This window comes from Rhododendron vialii, chromosome 9a (assembly GCF_030253575.1).
Source record: "Rhododendron vialii isolate Sample 1 chromosome 9a, ASM3025357v1".
NCBI classification, from domain to species: domain Eukaryota; kingdom Viridiplantae; phylum Streptophyta; class Magnoliopsida; order Ericales; family Ericaceae; genus Rhododendron; species Rhododendron vialii.
In genome coordinates, this window is record NC_080565.1 from 25,851,442 (window position 1) to 25,869,754 (window position 18,313).

The 18,313-nt window shown below is 38.9% G+C and overlaps 1 protein-coding gene across 2 annotated transcripts; it reads right to left on the minus strand.

Annotated features, from left to right (window-relative positions):
* Positions 1 to 273: 273 nt before the first annotated feature.
* LOC131301884 (protein ESMERALDA 1) lies at positions 274 to 13,956 on the minus strand. Of its 2 annotated transcripts, XR_009191452.1 has the most exons (11): positions 13,366 to 13,956; positions 11,027 to 11,093; positions 9,428 to 9,495; positions 9,193 to 9,281; positions 5,837 to 6,034; positions 4,877 to 5,081; positions 4,472 to 4,639; positions 2,056 to 2,223; positions 1,702 to 1,972; positions 1,424 to 1,580; positions 792 to 929 (listed from the first exon to the last, which is right to left on the minus strand). XR_009191452.1 is itself a non-coding variant. In XM_058328379.1 (10 exons), exons 1-10 carry the CDS (start codon positions 13,732 to 13,734, stop codon positions 767 to 769), a joined length of 1,686 nt encoding a protein of 561 aa, XP_058184362.1. In that variant the 5' UTR covers positions 13,735 to 13,956; the 3' UTR covers positions 274 to 766. The 2 variants fall into 2 exon arrangements, 1 of the variants encoding a protein (XP_058184362.1); XM_058328379.1 differs by lacking the exon at positions 1,424 to 1,580 and having other exon boundaries at positions 274 to 929; positions 1,782 to 1,972.
* Positions 13,957 to 18,313: the final 4,357 nt, after the last annotated feature.

Genomic DNA, 18,313 nt, shown 5'->3' on the forward strand with positions numbered 1-18,313 from the left:
CGAAAATCACGAACACTTTGATCATGAGGTTGGCCCACGCCGACCCACACCCTCATAGCAGGTGACAACTAAAAAGCCGTCGGAAGGGTGGGGCTGAATTTGAGCTCTAATTCAGTGTTTTTTCTCCACCACGTGCCAGTGCCTCAAGAGAAGACTATTGGATAATGTTTCCCTCTTTAGGCATTCTGAAGATTGTATTTGCACGAAGCTTTAAAAAGAAACCGTTCAAATGTCCATTTCTTCATTGCTCAAAAGCTACACAAGGGAACAGGGTGAAAAAAATTGCTACCCTGATTTTTGTATAAGGTATACAATCCGATGCTGTTTCTACAATCTAACAAGAACTGATCAAAATTTAAACTGATGTACACAACTACAAACATGGCAAAACCATATTACAAATCTATGCCAGGGATCACCATGCAGCTTGTTAGAATCATACAGCAGCTGCAACGAGATCAATGTAAGATTAAGGCCAGGGGCCAGGTAGCTCCCGCGAGCAGTGGATAGATCACTTTCCTCTCCTGGAATCATTTACACAAAAGATGCAACTCCACCTTTGAGCCAACCCCGGGCAAAAATGAAATCATCCGTGTCCTCCAAGAAATACTCGAAGCTCCAAAAATGGATGTGTATGTGCCCTCTCACCAATGGGAAGAGGAAAAAATGAAAGAATCACGAGACAAAAAAGGCGGTGTTAGAAGCCAGAGGTGGTTATAAGATTATATGAACCGAAAACACAAATCACTGTCAATTTTCCCATCAATCACGTTGCTGATGATGATCTTGAATCTTCTGCTTTGTTCACATGGCACATGCAATCTGGACAAGGAAATGAATATATTGAGTCATTCGGTCTTTTGAGCTCAATTCCTTTTGAATCACTGTGAGCTCGCATATTAAGCATCTGCCGCCTGAAGCTTTTCCACCTGGGGATGAATGTGGAAATAAGTAATTAATCTGTAAGTACAGGCATCTCAAATACCATCAATTAATTTAGTCACCTAACCACAAAATAAAAAAAGATGTTTTTCACACTCCCTTTTTTTGATAATGGTACTCCATTTTTTGTCTTTTTGTGAAGCTTTTGTGTGTATTTTCTTAACAAAAAGACAAAAAGGAGGGCAAATTATCAAAGAGGGGAGTGTGAATCATTACCCAAAAACTCAATATTCTGAACAAGCTCCTTTTTAACATACTACTACCAGCTGGGGAAAAAAAAAATCATCAAATAGGTTGTATCAATTGCACGAGAACACAAGACATGTATCCTACAACTTCGGTCTTGAACTAAATTAACACGGCTCTCCCAAAAATAGAACTGACGAAGTAACAATATAAATGGCCAAATGGGCCACTAAGTCTGCCGTTGGCCACCAAATCAGGGGGAGAGGGAAGCGGATCAGTTTGCTGTTCAACATACATGTGCAACTATATGGCAAAAGAAGAATGCTTGTCCAATTTTTGGATATGATGCAGAATGGTTGTATTTGTTGAACTAGGCAATGATTTTCCAAAGGTTTAGTCGCTGGATCCAATGTTCCGTTCAATATCAGCCAGCAAATGATCGTGCATTAAAGGTGTAGAAATTTTATATCCATCTCAAAACCAATTGGCAATGAGTGGAGAGGTCCCAAATGTTATTAAGTGATCACCCATTCCATTCCCAAGCAATGTGGGACTCTATTTTCTTAACAAAAGGCTTTTAGATCCCCACCTACAAGTGCACAACTGATACTCAACTAAGGTAAAAAACCAAAGCAATGGGATAATTTATATACCCAATATTAGGATTGTCAAATAATAGCGCTAACTTCCGCTTGTCAGGCTTGATAGTCTGAGAGTGTCCACCATATAAGTATCTCCGATGGCCCAACAGAAAATGAGGGAAGTTTCCACCTTGAGTTGTCACAAACACTTCACTATGAAGACAGACAGTGTAGTCTATAGCAGCCATCCTGGAAGAATAATTCTAGAAGAAGCAATTCAAGTCAAAATCAATCACACCTCAAAAGACGTTTTTGAATTTTGGAGAAGCCCACAAAGCATTCAAACCTGGAATGGAGCAAGTTCATCCTGGGAGGCCAACATTTCCTTAGTTTGTAAAAGGGGAAACATTTCCAAAAGTGGAGCCATATTCCTCTCAGCATCGTATATCTTTCCAGATGCCAAAAAGATGAATGTACTGTTGTCAAACCCCATTCCCCTAAGCATCAAACCGACCTGATGGCATACGAGAAACATCGAATAAGCTATATGTGCAATTGATGACTTACGAGAAACAAAGAATATGTTGTATATGAATTGCAAATATACAGGGAATACAACCAGTAATGATAACTTCAACCAATTCTTCATGGCCTGCAATGGAGAAGTGAGTTAACCCGCACCAACGCCACCGACCAACAATTTCAGACAGTTTCTAAACCAACTGAGCTTCATTTCTATGGCAGCCGCCAGCCAGATGCAGAAACCAAAATATATTTGAGTGGCAAGGAAATTTGTCTTATAGTTCAACGTCATGGTGGCCTTGCATTGCTTCTACAGGTCAATGGAATTATGGCCTCAAAGAATAGAGAAATCATAAAGCCGTACAATGTTTTTGTTATTATAGATCTCTTAGTAAGGTAGGAGAGCTTCACTTGTGTCTGTTAGTGAAGTACATTGGCATCCTTCTTGTTCTTGGCTTAGAGAAGTTTCTTCAACTAAAATATAAATAAAATTCTTTTCGAGGACTACTCACAGATAATATTTTAGTGAGGTATACATGCATTGTTATAGAGATATCGTATAAGGTTTTTGTTTAGATCATGTTTTTTATAAACTTTATAATTTTAATTTTTTTGCTAATACAAGGTAATATTGATATATTATTATCTTGCGATAAAAGGGTTGAAAGTCGAGCCCGAGCTTCAAAAAATTTTAAATGAGCAGAACTTGAGCCTGAACTCAGCTTGATTCGGTTCGTTAAACTAAAACAAGTTGAATCGAGCCAAGTCCGAGCTTCAAAAAAATTTAAACGAGCAGAAGTTGAGCCTGAACTCAGCTTGATTCGGTTCGTTAAACTAAAACAAGTTGAATCGAGCCAAGCCCGAGCTTCAAAATTTTAGAAGAGCCAAACTCGAGCTCAATAGCCTAACTGGTTCGGATCAATTCAGCTCGTTTGCACCCCTAGGGGCATGTTTGGGAGCCGAGCCGAATTCAAGCTCAATTGTTTAGGCTCGAAACGAACCCGAGCCGATAACTACTACTTGGGGGTGTTTGGGAGCTTCTTTTTCTTTTTGGATTATAGATTCTGGATTCTTAATTATAGATTTAGAATTGAATCATAATAGATTGCTAATCTTTGCAAGTGTTTGGATCATACATCCAGAATAGATTACGAACCCATGAAAGTGTTGGGAATATAATCTCATATTCTCATGCATAGATTATGATTTGTTTTTTGACCATGTTGTCCTTTCCTAGAATGTATGTATGAAATATCAGGGCTACATTAGGTTTTTGGTTCCAATGTAATTGGAGAATGCAAAATAGAATCCAAAAGCTCTTCCATGGTTGATTCTCAGATTGTAGCTCCATCACTCAATTTTGATAATTGATTGTGGCATAATGCATTCTCCTCTGTGGCTCCCAAACAGCTAGAATGAGATAATGCAAAAAGTGCACAAAATTGAAGAATTAAGCTCCCAAACAACCCCTTGCTTTGATGACCCCATATAATGCAAGTAAATAACTGCACCCATTTTGCCTTCTTAATATACAGTTCATTTAGTTGTTGAAAACGACAACATATAACAATATTCATGATTTAATAATAAATTAAAGAAGCACGTGAAGTCACAAGAGACACTTCATATAGGGATTATGGAGTACTTAGTTATATATTACAAATCAGTAAGTCTACACACACAGATATTTTGTGCATAAATCGTCCACAGATCAAGGCGTGGGGCCCACTATGGGTCCCACACAAATGATCTGAGCCGTTCATTAAATATAAAACATTTTTTCAAGGGCTCTCACGAAAAATCAGCTCAATCTGATACCTATAAGTGCTCGATCCAATCATCTAACTTTCCATTATCCGAAAATCTTAAACAAAAAATTAGATGATTGGATCGAAGATCGAGCACCTATGGGTATTGGATTGAGCTTATTTTTTGCGGGGGGCCCTTGAAAAAATGTTTTACATTTAATGAACGGCTCAGATCATTTGTGTGGGACCCATAGTGGGCCCCAGAAGGTGATCTGTAGACGATTTGTGCACGAAATATCTGTGTGTGTAGACTTACTGTTAACCAATATAGCAGATTTCATTTTCTGGAAAAAGAAATAGTCCCAGTGGCCTTGACAAACTATGAGATAAAGATATTACTATTGAACGACAAAATAAACCATAAATTTGGATCTGTAAATAATTCGATGAACTTCGGAGAAGTTACAGACTTTTAAAACGTGTAGATATTACCTCCAAAGGTGTAAGAGGGCATTTCCCATTAAGCCTAATTGCTCCAGGACGAATTACTCGACCACGCTTGGTGAACTTCCCCTTCCAACCTCTCTCCCTCGCGGCATCCATGTCTTCCTTCTCTTTGCCACCACCATCAAAGATGCAACAAGAGAAAGCAACCATATCCTGCACATGATATATCATCAACGCTGCTTCAGTAATTTCTTTAATTTCCTCATGGGAAAGGGGTGTTGAATCCCTAACCGGTTAGTCCAGTAATGCTTCAAAATTCCAGCTGCGGGGTGCAGTCACATACTATGATCAACACGTGCTCCAAATATTGTGACGGCAATCATATTTTCTAGCGTCTGGTCATAATAAGTCAATCACAACAAAGCATTTTAAACATTGCGAACAACTGACCTCCTCAAAGCGAAGATGGACAGAGACATATTTGCCACTACTATTTGCACTTCGTTCTTTCATCCTTGCAACGAGAGTTTCACCCATAGTCAATACAGGATTTGAAAACCTCAAAGCTTGATAGTTCGCCAAGCATCTAAGCCGTTGAACTGTTGGAGGAGCATCAAATGATAGTCGGTTTGCAAAAGGAGAAATCCGTATGACCCTGTACAAAAAAGTTCTAAGGACAGACATTCCAAGTTCACTTAAAAGAGGTTGAACACTGGACAGTATTCACTTGTAATTGAAAAGAAGTACCACAACGAAACATGCCATTGTGGATGGCCAGCACAGACAATTTGACAGGACAATAATTGTTGAGATATGGAAATCAGAAAAAATAAACCGATGACATGCTATCTTTTTAATCAGTATATTAAAGGCACCAGGGGAAAACTCTTTACGCCGAAAGACCACAAAGAAAACTAAATCCTTCAAGAAAAACTGCTCTGCTGTAAAATAGATAAAAGAAAATGAAGCTCAAAAAAGCTTCCCAACAAATGAATGATAAATTTGAAGGACTAAAGTACCAAAAAAATTTTAACGTGTATGACAATACCCTCTCCATAACATGGCATGATGAATAATTAGACCAAAAGATTACATGCCTAGCAAGCTTCAATATTCCATGAATAGGGCATTATCATCAGTTTGCCAAGGTTTTAGTTTGGTCCATTTCAGAATTACAGAAGCATAGAAAAAGATCCAAGCCATGCTGATATTGTACAATGAAACTTGCTGGAGAACATATTTCAGAAATGGACTTATCATGGAACTATTCGTTATCACCAACGGATGCCTAAAACCATAAGAATACAAGTCCACAAGACATCATTTTTTCCATGCTTATGTACAAAAGAGCTAGAAACTCGAATAGGAGTCGGAAAGATGGTAAGGGTGAAACGTAAATTTCCAACTTACTTTTCTTCAAGTAGCTTCGGAAGGACTGCATCCTTGTAGTAACCAATAGGTGACCATGCCTTTATCCTGAAGTTGTATACATTGCTCATATTGTGGTCAAATCGCTCCATGATGTACTCAGGAATCGTGTTAACTATCCGTACATCATTTTTCAAGGTACTAACAAAATAATCCTCATCATAGATGTCCGTGAATTTGCTGCACAATAAAAAAGATTCAAACAATTCAGGCTGGAAGAAATGGAACTATTTCATATGAAGTCTACTATTAGAGATCAACTGGTAATGAAAAAACTGCGACAAGTTCACAGCAAACTATCTGCCAAGTTGACCGCTTTATAGTCATGCAAGACTGAGCCCGGAAACAAGTCCTGAAACAAAGCTTCCCTAAATAGATTCAACATCTGCCCTTGTTTTAAAATATTCTGTTGTTTTTGCCAAAAGCCGTAATACAAAACTTGAAGCCATTTTAGTGCATCTCCATGTTAACTACTTTTCACTAATGCAAATGAGTTCAGTGTTGGTGATAAAGAGTGTGATCTAGATTCTAGACCAAGGCAGAGCCCTAACACAAAGAAATGATAAGAAACAAAGAGAAATAGAAGCATCACGAAAATGATGCGTGCGGGCGTCCAATCTGTAAAGAACAAACTGAATGCAGAGGATACTCAGAAGCTGAGAAGCAAGGACACATATACTGGCATCACGTATCCGTATCCTACACGTGTAGGACACAGATAGAACACGACACTCTCCGTACACGTGTTGGACACGCCTACGTACATGTCAAATCGTAAATTTTATTTGTTCCACTCGGGCACATCACATGGAGGACACTTGGGATACGTTGTGGTCCTGAGGACACTCTAGGACACGCTTTTGGGACACATTAAGGATGCATTAGTATGTTAAGTTTATTTATAGACTTTTCATTATATCTTCAAAATGTTAATAATATTTGCCATTTTAAACTTGACTTTGTAGAAAATCATGTTTCTGAATGTTTGTGATCCTTTATATTTAGTTGTAAGATACATCTGTAATGCAATACATTTTTCTATTTGACGCATCCACAACGTGTACATCTCTTAATTTTATAAGAAATAACTTGTTCGTATGTCCGTGTCTGGTCCTGTGTCCATATCCGCGCTTCTTAGCACACAAGATCACTATTCATTGTGTAGATACACCATACTCCATTTAATTGCTTATAAAGGAACCTACATTTGAAGAAGGAACTAGTCAACAGCCAAATTTGGCCAGGACAGAAACAGTAACTTTTTTTCCTATCATCAAGACAATGGCTATCCACAGGTCGACCCGACTGACCACCCAACCCGACCTCCAAATGAACCACTCGAACGGCTTCAAAATCCATTTTCGGAAGGGTTCAGATCAGATTAAGAGTTAATTTTCGGGTGTCAGTCGGGTGTCATGTTGATAGCATTTGGTTCGACCAAACACGGCCAAAAAAATAAAAAAACCCCTCTTTCTTCTCGGTAAACCCAATACCCAAAACCTAATCTCTCTCTCACACACACCAAAATCAACTGGCGAGTAGCAACTGGATCGATTTTCCTCTCTCTCTCAAATCAACTGGCAAGTAGCAACTGGATCGATTTTCCTCCACGGCTAGATCGAGTGGCGACTGAATCTGACGATCCATAAGTTTGTATGAGACGAACAGGCGTCTCTCTCTCTCTCTCTCTCTCTCTCTCTCTCTGATTTTCCTCCACGGCTAGATCGAGTGGCGACTGAATCTGACGATCCATAAGTTTGTATGAGACGAACAGGCGTCTCTCTCTCTCTCTCTCTCTCTCTCTCTCTCTCTCTCTCAAATCAACTGGCGAGTGGCAACTGGATCGATTTTCCTCCACGTCCAGATCGAGTGGCAACTGAATCCTACGAACCATAAGTTTGTATGCGACAACCAGGCTGGCGAGTGGCAACTGGATCAATTTTCCTCCACGGCTGGATCGAGTGGCGACTGAATCCGACGAACCGTAAGTTCGTATGCGACAACCAGGCGTGGGATCTCACTCTCTAAGTCTCTCTCTGTGGACCAAAACTAACATTGACTGTATTTTGGCATGCATTTGATCACTGCCACATTTACTAGTTCTATCTAAGTGAAGGGTAGAATCCAGTTTATTCTTTAGATGTCGCTGTCAGTTCCCATTCTAGATCCGTTTGCGTTAAAGGAATGAATACCCGTAGCACTCTTTGTGTTCATCTGTTCATGGTTTGATCACAATCACCCAACCAACCCGGTCAATCCGACCTGACAAACTCGACAGACTATTCGGTCAAAACCAATGTTCTAAAAAGCGCTCGGCGCTAGGCGGGCGGCCGACCACCTTCAAGCTTGGAGACCTATTAATCGGCCATTAATCGCCTTTTAGCAATTAGTCGGTTTTTTTTTTAAAAATATTCTACAACCTCCCTACCATCAATAATCACAGTTTTTCTAGTTGATGTGATATATCTTCTCTACCATCAATACTTACTAGTTACTACACGGCTACGGCCTACACCAAACGGTCCAAACCATAAATTTACAATACTACACTACTCTGCTACTCAGACTCAAGTGTTAAATTTTGTAAAAAAAAATACTACTCACTACAGAGAGGGGGGATCAAGAAATTACACAGAGAGAGAGAGAGAGAGAGAGAGAGAGAGAGAGAGAGAGAGATTACAAAGAGAGAGGGGGATCAAGAGAGAGGGATCGAGAGTTACAGCAGTCAACAATGAGGCGCAGTGGCGGTGAATGGTGATGAAAGGCGTGGGCGATGACTAGCGTCGGCAATGACCGGTGTCGGTGATGAGAGGCGATGACTGGGTTTCTTCCCAGACCCAGATCGATGAGAGGCTGATCGAATGAGAGCCCTAACACAGTAATTCGAAGCCCTAAATAACCTAGTATGAGTATAACAGTTACCCCCTCCGTTTTCTAAAAATTCAGATTTACCTTGCCTAATCGCCCATGAATCGATTAATCGCCTATCGCCGCCTACACGCCAACCAATTAAGCGGCGATTAATCGCCGCCAAAGTCCGATTAATCTTCTAGCCGCCTAATTCAACCTTTTAGCCATTAATCTCATCGGTCAGCCCAAATTTCCGATTAATCGCCCATTAATCGGCAATTAATCCCACCTTTTAGAACACTGGTCAAAACCGACTACCAGTTTGGTCAGCTTCGGGTCTCCATATGTCAAACCCAGCCAAATGCCGGTCGGGTGAAACTCGACCCGAACCCAATAAAATCCAAACCGTGGACAGGCCTATATCAGACAGTAAGGCACCCTACTTTTACAAATCAGAAAGTAGAGAAAAAACATAAACACGGAAGAACCTGGGATCTCTCCAAATGCTGTGGAAATGAAAATTGGGAATCACAAGAGTTGCATTAAGATAGCCGGCCACAGCAACAGCATTGCATATCTACAAATGCACAGACAGCAATGTGCAGAGAATACAAGTGAATAAAGCTACTGCACTGAAATCCTCCCATCGAACCAGCAATTTGAATAAAGCTTATATAAGCTTAAAACTTGAAAAATATAAAAGTGAGAGACTGAAAAAGCTACCGATGTCCTCTGCTGATTCAAGCCACCATTCGCCTCAACATACACATAACCATTCGACTCAGGCAAGCCTATGATAATACAAACATGAACTTCACGTTAAAATGTGACAATAACTACAGGTCCCATAAGCCTGCATATAAAAGTCGAATGCAGATGTTCTAAGATATTCAGAAACCAGAAAGGCAGAAACATGAGACTAAGAAGAACAGACACGTCTACTGCTGACACAAATCGGCCACTTCCAAATGTGAGTAATTTTTTAACTTTGTTTCCTTAGTCGGACACACTTGGGAAATGCTAGGACATGTTGGGGTCACATTAGGGATAGCCCAAGCCCCTTTATTATGATGAGAAGAAGAGGGCCCCCCCGCTTTTCCGCACCAATCCTTATTTACTACTACATCTTTTTTGGGGGTACAGCTCAGTTGGTAGAGCATTGGGCTTTTAACCTAATGGTCGATGGATGAGCACAGCAGATGATGCGTGAGGTGTCTTTCCAAAGGAAGAGAATACAAGAAAAAGAGATCAGCAACTTTACAAGGAGGTTCTACCAAAAATGGCGTGGGGTAAAAAATACTTAGATCTTCAATAATTATCTAGTGATGGGTGGTTTTCACTTTTCGACAATTTCCAAGTTATGATTTCTTTATCCGTACTTTGATAGAAATAACAATATTATATACACCTGTCGTTCATATTTTGTCCAATTTTTCAGAATAAATTTGCGTTTGAGTCCTTCTACCATGTGGCATTTGTGTTCTTGCTTTTTAGCATCAAAGATATTCCACACAGTGATCAAACCAAGCTGGTATCAGAACTTCTTAAACGAAATAGAATGAAATAGAAGATGGAGAAGAAGAACAAGAAACGAGAAGAGTATACAAGCCGCGAGGATACGACAAGAAAACAAAATGAAAGAGAGGGTGTGGGGGGAAAAGCAAATTAGAGGCCTAAGGAAGTCACAAAAACTCCCCTCTCAAAACCAATCCCAGTCAACATACTAACCTAATATAACAAATTTATTAATTAAGCCTCCAGAACACTTAATAAAATCAATAATCAGCAACGGAATTTCATTGAATCTTGAACTAAACCTAGTCACTGAAATATGAGCAGCCTAAACAAAATGCGAAAACATTTAAATAATGTGAGCTTCCAAAACATATGCAGAAAGTATATTCTTGGAAATTTTGAAATATATAAAACTGGGATAGAAGCAATGATAGACCAATTTTTCAGACCCAAACCTAACCCCAAGTATTAATAACAAATCAAAAACTAGAAAAAGAATCTTCCCTTCTCATTTTGAGTAACATCCCAAGTACAAACTGCTCGTTCAATTTCTTTCAATGTACACTCCTAAAGAATTGGTTGAGACAATAGAGAACATACAAGACTCTAGAGTAACTAGACCAAGAAAAGAACGCCGTGTATGTCAGAATACTGCAATCTTATTCACAATCTATGTTAATAGATGCTCTAAAATAACATTTAACCAGATTACAATTGTCTGTATAAAGTAAATAATTTGTGTGATTAACTATAACAAAGGAATGCAAATACAAAGAAATGATAACTAAAAAAAGCAATTGCTCATACCTTCTGAAGAATTGCTTAAACAAGGTCTCCACTCAGCACCTTTAGGGTGTTTCCATATGGTCAATATCTAAAGAAAATGTGATACCTTGTGTCAAAGCCACTAAGCCCAACAAGAGATGACAATACAAGAAAATCACATCCTCATCAAAAAAAAGATAATAATAATAAAACCAAAAACGAATAGATGCTACTGAAATTACAATTGAACCCTATTACATTCATTCAGAACAACTTCTATCATGAGATGATATGCAAGTATATTAGATAACATAGACAAGCTAAAACAAAAACTTTCAAACAGCACCACATTAAGGTGATAAACCAATAAATTACCGCTACCAGATGGCTGGATCTGAACCGTACAAGAAACTTATGGTTACTTGTTATTTCTATTCATAGGTGACAAGAGAAACTAGGGTTACTCGAGATAAATCTACTCACAACAGAAAATATATTTCTCGACAAATAGAAGCTTCCATCGAATAATATATTTAAACAAGCTGTATTATATAATCTGATCCTCATCTTACTTTCATTGACACAACCGCACAAGCTTATCTGAGTCCATTGTTCCGGATAAAATTAGCATCTTGGTCGCAAGACCGACCACTTCAAAGCAGAACATTCCTAAACAGCCTTGCATGGTTCCTCAAGCATACATTTTGCTAAACTAAATACAATCAGAGATCATCAAAGCAAAGATATGACTACAGACTAATGCTGCAGAAATGTCAAGATTTAGGATAACTATCTATCTAGCTATCTCCAAGTAGCAAGCTAGTCTCTTGGAACTCAGAAACAACAGCCCATTCCGAGGTTATTGTACACGATTCACAAGAAGCGTGCTAAATTCACTAATAGCCCTAATGCAGCAGAGGGCTGGAGTCACTGGGCTAAGGAATATCTTTAGCTCAACTACGGCCCTTGGAGGGCCAGGCAGTATTAGACCATCTCCTATGGTTAGACAGGAATAGGTTAGTTAAGTTTACTTTAGCTTCCTCTGCATTCAATTCAGTTATGAGAGTTTTTTACAGAGAGAATCGAAATGCACCAAACGGTTATAGAGTGAAAGCACAGTGTTTTATAAAAAGTACAATGTCCACATTGTAATCTGATTGAGAATCACTAATGAACAGTTTCAGTTTTCCATTCTCTCAACCTAACCATAAACCCACCCGTAATAACCGAGAGGACAGGGGTATGGTATGAGTTCAACCAGGTGGGGCCACCAAGCCAGTCCAAGATTGCACAAGTAGGAAAGCCAACAACTAAGGGCGGATAAACATCACGTGACAAGATCAGAAGATGTGAACAGCTTGTTAAAGCATGCCAATACAAAAGGAACATCATATCAAACTACCATGAACCCCAACTCGCATTTTCCCTCAAAGAATTTGCTAATTTAAGCATCGGAGGGAACTTAACTGACCAAACCTGGTCTGGCAAGCATACAAGATTACTCGTTTTACAGGTTTTCAGCACTGCCAAACATCCAAATGGCATACTAATGCACGGTTCCCGTCCTCTAATGGCACACTAATGCACCGTTCTAATCCTAGCGAATTCTACCCCACTAAAATACACTTATCAGCAAATCTACACACATTAAGTGAACAAGACAATTCTATTACCGCAAAAATCCCAACTCAAATGTAAATATTTCAGCTTGACGAACGATACCCAACAAACCACAAAGTGCTTGCATAATGTGATCTCTATCTCTACTGATCTATGAACTAGACCAAACTCCAGGCTACAACACAAAACAAATTTCTCATTCTGCTTCTCCAGATTTTCGCCCATATGTGCATTGGTTCCTAAGACTTCCACTTCAGTACTAACTAACCTAAGCAAAATATCAAACTAATTCCTGAATCCTTTAAACCTAAAGATACGACAATTGAATCACTAACCGCAACGCTGGAAGAACGACGCCACAAAGTGAGTGCATAACGTGATCTCTACTCATCTATGAACTGGACCATACTCCAAGTACAAAATAAAGCCAAAGCAAAACAAATTGCCCATCTGTCTCTCTAGCATTTTTAGCAAAATGTGAATTAGGGGGCATTTCTGTTAAACTAAATGGACTAAATGAACTAAACGCCCATGTTTTTCACGGATTTCTAGGTATGTCATTCTCCTCACATACATCAACTAATATTCCACTATGCATAAACAACTTGACTACTGTCATTAGCCTGTAGTATAATAATATAGCAGAAACGCACCCTTAGTTACTAAAACTCCTCTTTAGTACTAACATAAGTCAAAACACCAAACTTACAAACGAACTCCGAAACCTAATAAAGATTGAAACGAGTAATCCAACGACTGACCGCATCGGTGGAGGAATTGTCGGCGTCCATTTCAGGCCGGAGCTTGGCGTAGAGCTGGGGGCTGCGGTACACGGACCCGACGGCGGGGCGGTGCTTTATGACCGGGACGACGTCGAAGGAGACGGTGCCCATGTAGAAGAGCATGCCGGAGATGTAGAGCAACGGGGCGAAGAGGAAGATGCCCTGCCTGCGTAGGAGGACGGAGAGGAGGATCCCGGTGAGCCGCTGGGGTAGGGTTCGGGGCGGCTGTGTGAACCGGCCGGATTTGGAGGACCGGCCGCCGGGCCGGAGCCGGGTGGGGGAGCGGAGCGGGGACTGGGGTGGGGAAGGGCTGTTGTGCCCGCTGCTCGGCAGCCTGTTATATGCCATCTCCCTCTCTCTCTCTCTCTGGGAGTAATGCGGCGATTGAGAGAGAGAGAGAGAGAGAGAAAGTGATGGATGTGGAGTGAGAGGGGAGAGGGGGATTGTGTCCGTTTGTACGTAATAATGTATATATGTTGATTCCAATCGACGTGAGAGCGGTGCAGAGCAAGATTGCGAGCGATAGAGAGGGGGAGAGAGAATTTTTTTTGGAGAGAGAGAGAGAGGATGCACGTGGCTTTGACAGGGACAAAGTTAAGGTCAAGGAGGCGCATGCCCCTCATGTTTTTCAAAATTCTTTGCGTTAAGAATTGGGAATGATTTTTGCTACTCTGTCTTTCGCGGTGTATATCATTATCGGGAGATTTTTCAGTACCAGGTGAGTATTATGTAGTGTCCGTTCGGTGTATCTGAGCCGCCAATTGCATTTTGTGGACGGCTAAGATTTAGAGAAAAAAAAAAAGAGAGAGAATGTCGGAGTGAGAGGGGAAAGAGGGTTCCAATCCGATTCGTTCAAAAGCGTATTGGACGGCCCAAATGTGCCAAATGGGTTCCACTTGAGATATACCCACACGGCACCGAAAAATTTCTCATCATTATCAGCTATTTATTTTTATTCTGCCATCTATTTTTTAACAAATAAAACACCGGTGAATATACATATATTGACAACCATTGTTTAGTGTAGTTGATAAGTCACTGCCTCCTCTTTATGGAAAGTCTTGAGTTTGAGCCTCAGGGACATGTCTTTTGGGGGCTAGGGCTATGGATGACTTCTAAACCTTCCGTCCTAACTCTAACACCTCCACTAATCTTCGCCTGACAATATATATATGTGCGCATATATGCATATATCTGTATTATTACACTAACGGAAAGTCGTATTATGGAAAATATGCGAGAAATTAAATAAATTGTACTGAAATAGTAAAACATACAAATAAAATATTGGAAGATTGAAGTCGCTTTCAACCAAATAAAGAAAAAAAGCAGGTGCATGATTGTTGCAAATAATTGATTTTTGTAAAGAAGCGAGTAATACATTCGTCGTAACTAATTGATTTTTAAAAAATGTTACGTTTATAATTAATAGCATAACCCATACCAAGGATTAAATATTTTTAAAAGATGAGAGTCATGTAATTGAACGGAACATTCAGTGCGAAGCTATTGTGTAATATTTTTTTTTCGAATCTCTTATTTTATTGACTACAAAACCTTAAAGAAAATATGTCAAATTCATAGTTCTTCCGTATACGTGATGCAACTATGCTATACCCCTACGCGGGGGAACCAGTAGCTTGAAATCTGAGACAGTAAAATATTTCAAATTTTAGTTACCAAGATTTATGCGTAAAATCTTAAACCTCCTCATATGTCGGTATCCATTCTAAGCATTTGAGAACATTTATCGGTATTTTTATCCATCATATAGGTAAAATATATCATGAAATAAAAATTACTATAGTAACCCTTTTTATTTTTGTTTTGTTTTAACATTTCAGATGTACTAACTAATTAAATTTCCAAATTAATATATAAAGTTCAATGAGAGGTTGTTTGAGCGATACATCGGTAGTTTAGATTCCGAACTATTTTTATTTTGCTTTATAATGCTATTTTATTTTATTTTCTTGCGAAATGAAGGAGAAAATTTCATTCATCTTGTAGGCAAAACCTATACATCATGCAATTGGTTGGAAGCATGGAAAATACTAAAGTAAATATAGGAGTGAACGATTTATTGGTTGGAGAATAGAGTAAGGAATGTTTAAAGTCTATTACATGGTTGAGAATTTGAGTTGACTATACATAGATGAAAGTCCTTATTAAATAGAGTTATACTTATTTTTGTTAACCACTTTTATTTTGTTTTGTTAACCACTTCTCTTTTTGTTTTGTTAATCAATTTTTATTCTCCAATTATTCTAGAAAAACTTAACCAATAGAGGATTGACTCAACCTCCTAAAACACAGATAAAACCTTCCCCATGCAACAGGATAGGCACACAACTCTTGCACCCTAATTAGCTTGAGCTCTATATGTTTTTCTCCACAAATATTCTGACTTAGGCATCGAAGGGATGTTGGTTGACAGCACACTTGTGTTGAGTTTTTCCTTGTAGGTTGTCAAGGCTGACCAATCCAAACATTGACTCATCACCTGCCTTCACATGAACAGAACCACAATCAATTCAAAAAAAAAAAAATTATATCAAACTCACCCAATAAACCCAAAAGATTGACTTTGTGATCTTGGCGTAAGACTTAGTGATTTGCTTCCTTATACGGTTTCAAGTTTTACTCTATTAGTATCTTTTGAAAATTGGTCAGCCAAATTTGTTCAGATGAAATGAAGTCAGTTTGTCTCAACTGAATCGACTCCATTCGATTCCTTCACCAATTTGGTGGAAAAACATTTAAAGCTCCATGCAGGCAAAATTTTTGAAGATACAGATATCGTTTGTTTTTGATAAGTAGTGTTGCAAACAAACCGAGTTGATCGCGACTCACGAGCAACTCAGGGCTGGGTTAGTTAAGCCTCGACTCGTTTGCTATTGATAAGGGAGAAGATGCTGATAGAAAATATATATATATATATATATATATATTGATAAGAGCGAGACGCATGAAAAATAAATAAATTTCAAGAATGGATAATTACATTATTCAAAGCCATTAACAGCAACTAAAAAAGAATGAATGATAAGGTGAGAATTCCAACTCTAAGGGATAAAAACGTTTCAACTTCAATATATTATAATAGTGATGTTAATAGGCTCCGATATTTACATTGTTTTTTTTTTTTTTTACATTTGTTAGTTTTGCGTCAAATTTTTAAGCCGCATATGAGAGACAAACAGGTCATCAAACTCGGATTACAGCTGCTACTTACGAGTACCATTTTAAGGGGAGAGAGAGAGAGAGATGAAACTCGGATTACAGCTGCTACTTACGAGTACCATTTCAAGCGGAGAGAGAGAGAGAGAGAGAGAGAGAGAGAGAGAGAGATTTGGTAATTGTTCCCTTTGCTTTGTCATATGTTGGTTGGTTTCATTGCTTTCTTCTCAGAGAATGGGGAGAAAGAAAAAAGAAGCCATCAGATTGGAGTCGGAATCTGTTATCCAATTCTTAAACAGAAGCTTATCGTGGCTTTGGCCACTTCCATTGGTAATTAACTCAACCCAAATCTATCCCCTTCCCTCACACAAACATATATGTATATATATGTTTAAACATATACTAATTTTTATGCTTCTCTGCTCTAGTATTTACCAATTTGTTGAAATTGAGGCAGGTTAATCTTTTGGCCATATGTAATAGCCCTTATTTTTAATTCGGTCTCTTTTTCCCCCTCCTCAATTTGGAGAAGTGAATCCTATTGGTAGAAAAACATTTGGCTGCATTTGGCTATTTTTTTGTGTTTGGGGTCGACACAGACCAATGTGCACAAGTCCAGACAAATCTCTCCGATCTCAAATGTGACCAGAGAACTACCCGATGTGCATGAGCCTCACATTTATTGTGTGAGACCCACATGCTTCAGATGGTCCTAGACACATCATATCTAGATGTATGCACTTTCGTCTGTGTGTGTAGCATTTCTCCTTTCATGTCTTGGTTTTGGGTAAGTGAAGTGACGTATTAGAAACGAAGATAAAATGAAGAAATTTACTACACGAGCGCCCATAACCTAGGTCATCCAAACAATATGAAAACAACTACCAAGATTATATAGATTGAGTGCAATTTTGTTCACCCTCCTTAAAACAGGGTGAACATTATCCTCCCTCCTATTGGTTGAAATGGTGTAGGTCTCACCCCTGCAATACACTTTTTAATAAGCATGACATCACTTTATTGTAGGATTCACACCATTTCAACAAATAAGAAGAGAGGTAATATTCACCCTCTTAAGTGGAGAGTGAACAAAACACAACTCATATAGACCTGCATACAAACAAGATTTGCAGTAATACTATTTTATGGGTAGCACTCTGTGTCCTAGCTGATTTCACCATCACATTTCTGATTTCACAAATATAGAACAACAGGGCGCACATGACAAGGCATATCTGTGAATAGCAAGCTATATACAGAACACAAACTAAAAGAACCACAAATCTTGTTCAGTTTTCAGAATCCCAACCTATGAATCGCAAGTTACTTACAAATCAAAACCAAAACATTCACAGATCTCATTCTGTTTTCAGTTTCCCGACAACCATCAGTCCAAGACTCCAAAATACGTTCCTGAGCCTACTAAGTTGCCCTTGTTTAACCAGTAGTGACTCTAGTCAGTACTGTGACACTTTGTCTTCAATCGTCCAATAGTCTTTCGCTGTCGTTACAAATGCTTTATGGTTGTCTTTTGTATTTTATTCACACATAGGAAAGTGGGGATGTGACAAATAGTGGTAAAGATTGTGTTCGTACGTAAATGTCAGGAAATTGACGTGTCATATTGTTTCTGCTGTAATAACATACTCTCTCCGTCCCTAAATAAGTGTTCGATGTGCAAACCTAGACCTTCAAAAAGATGCATTTGTTACGTTAAAAAAATCAATTTTTTTTCACAAATCAATAG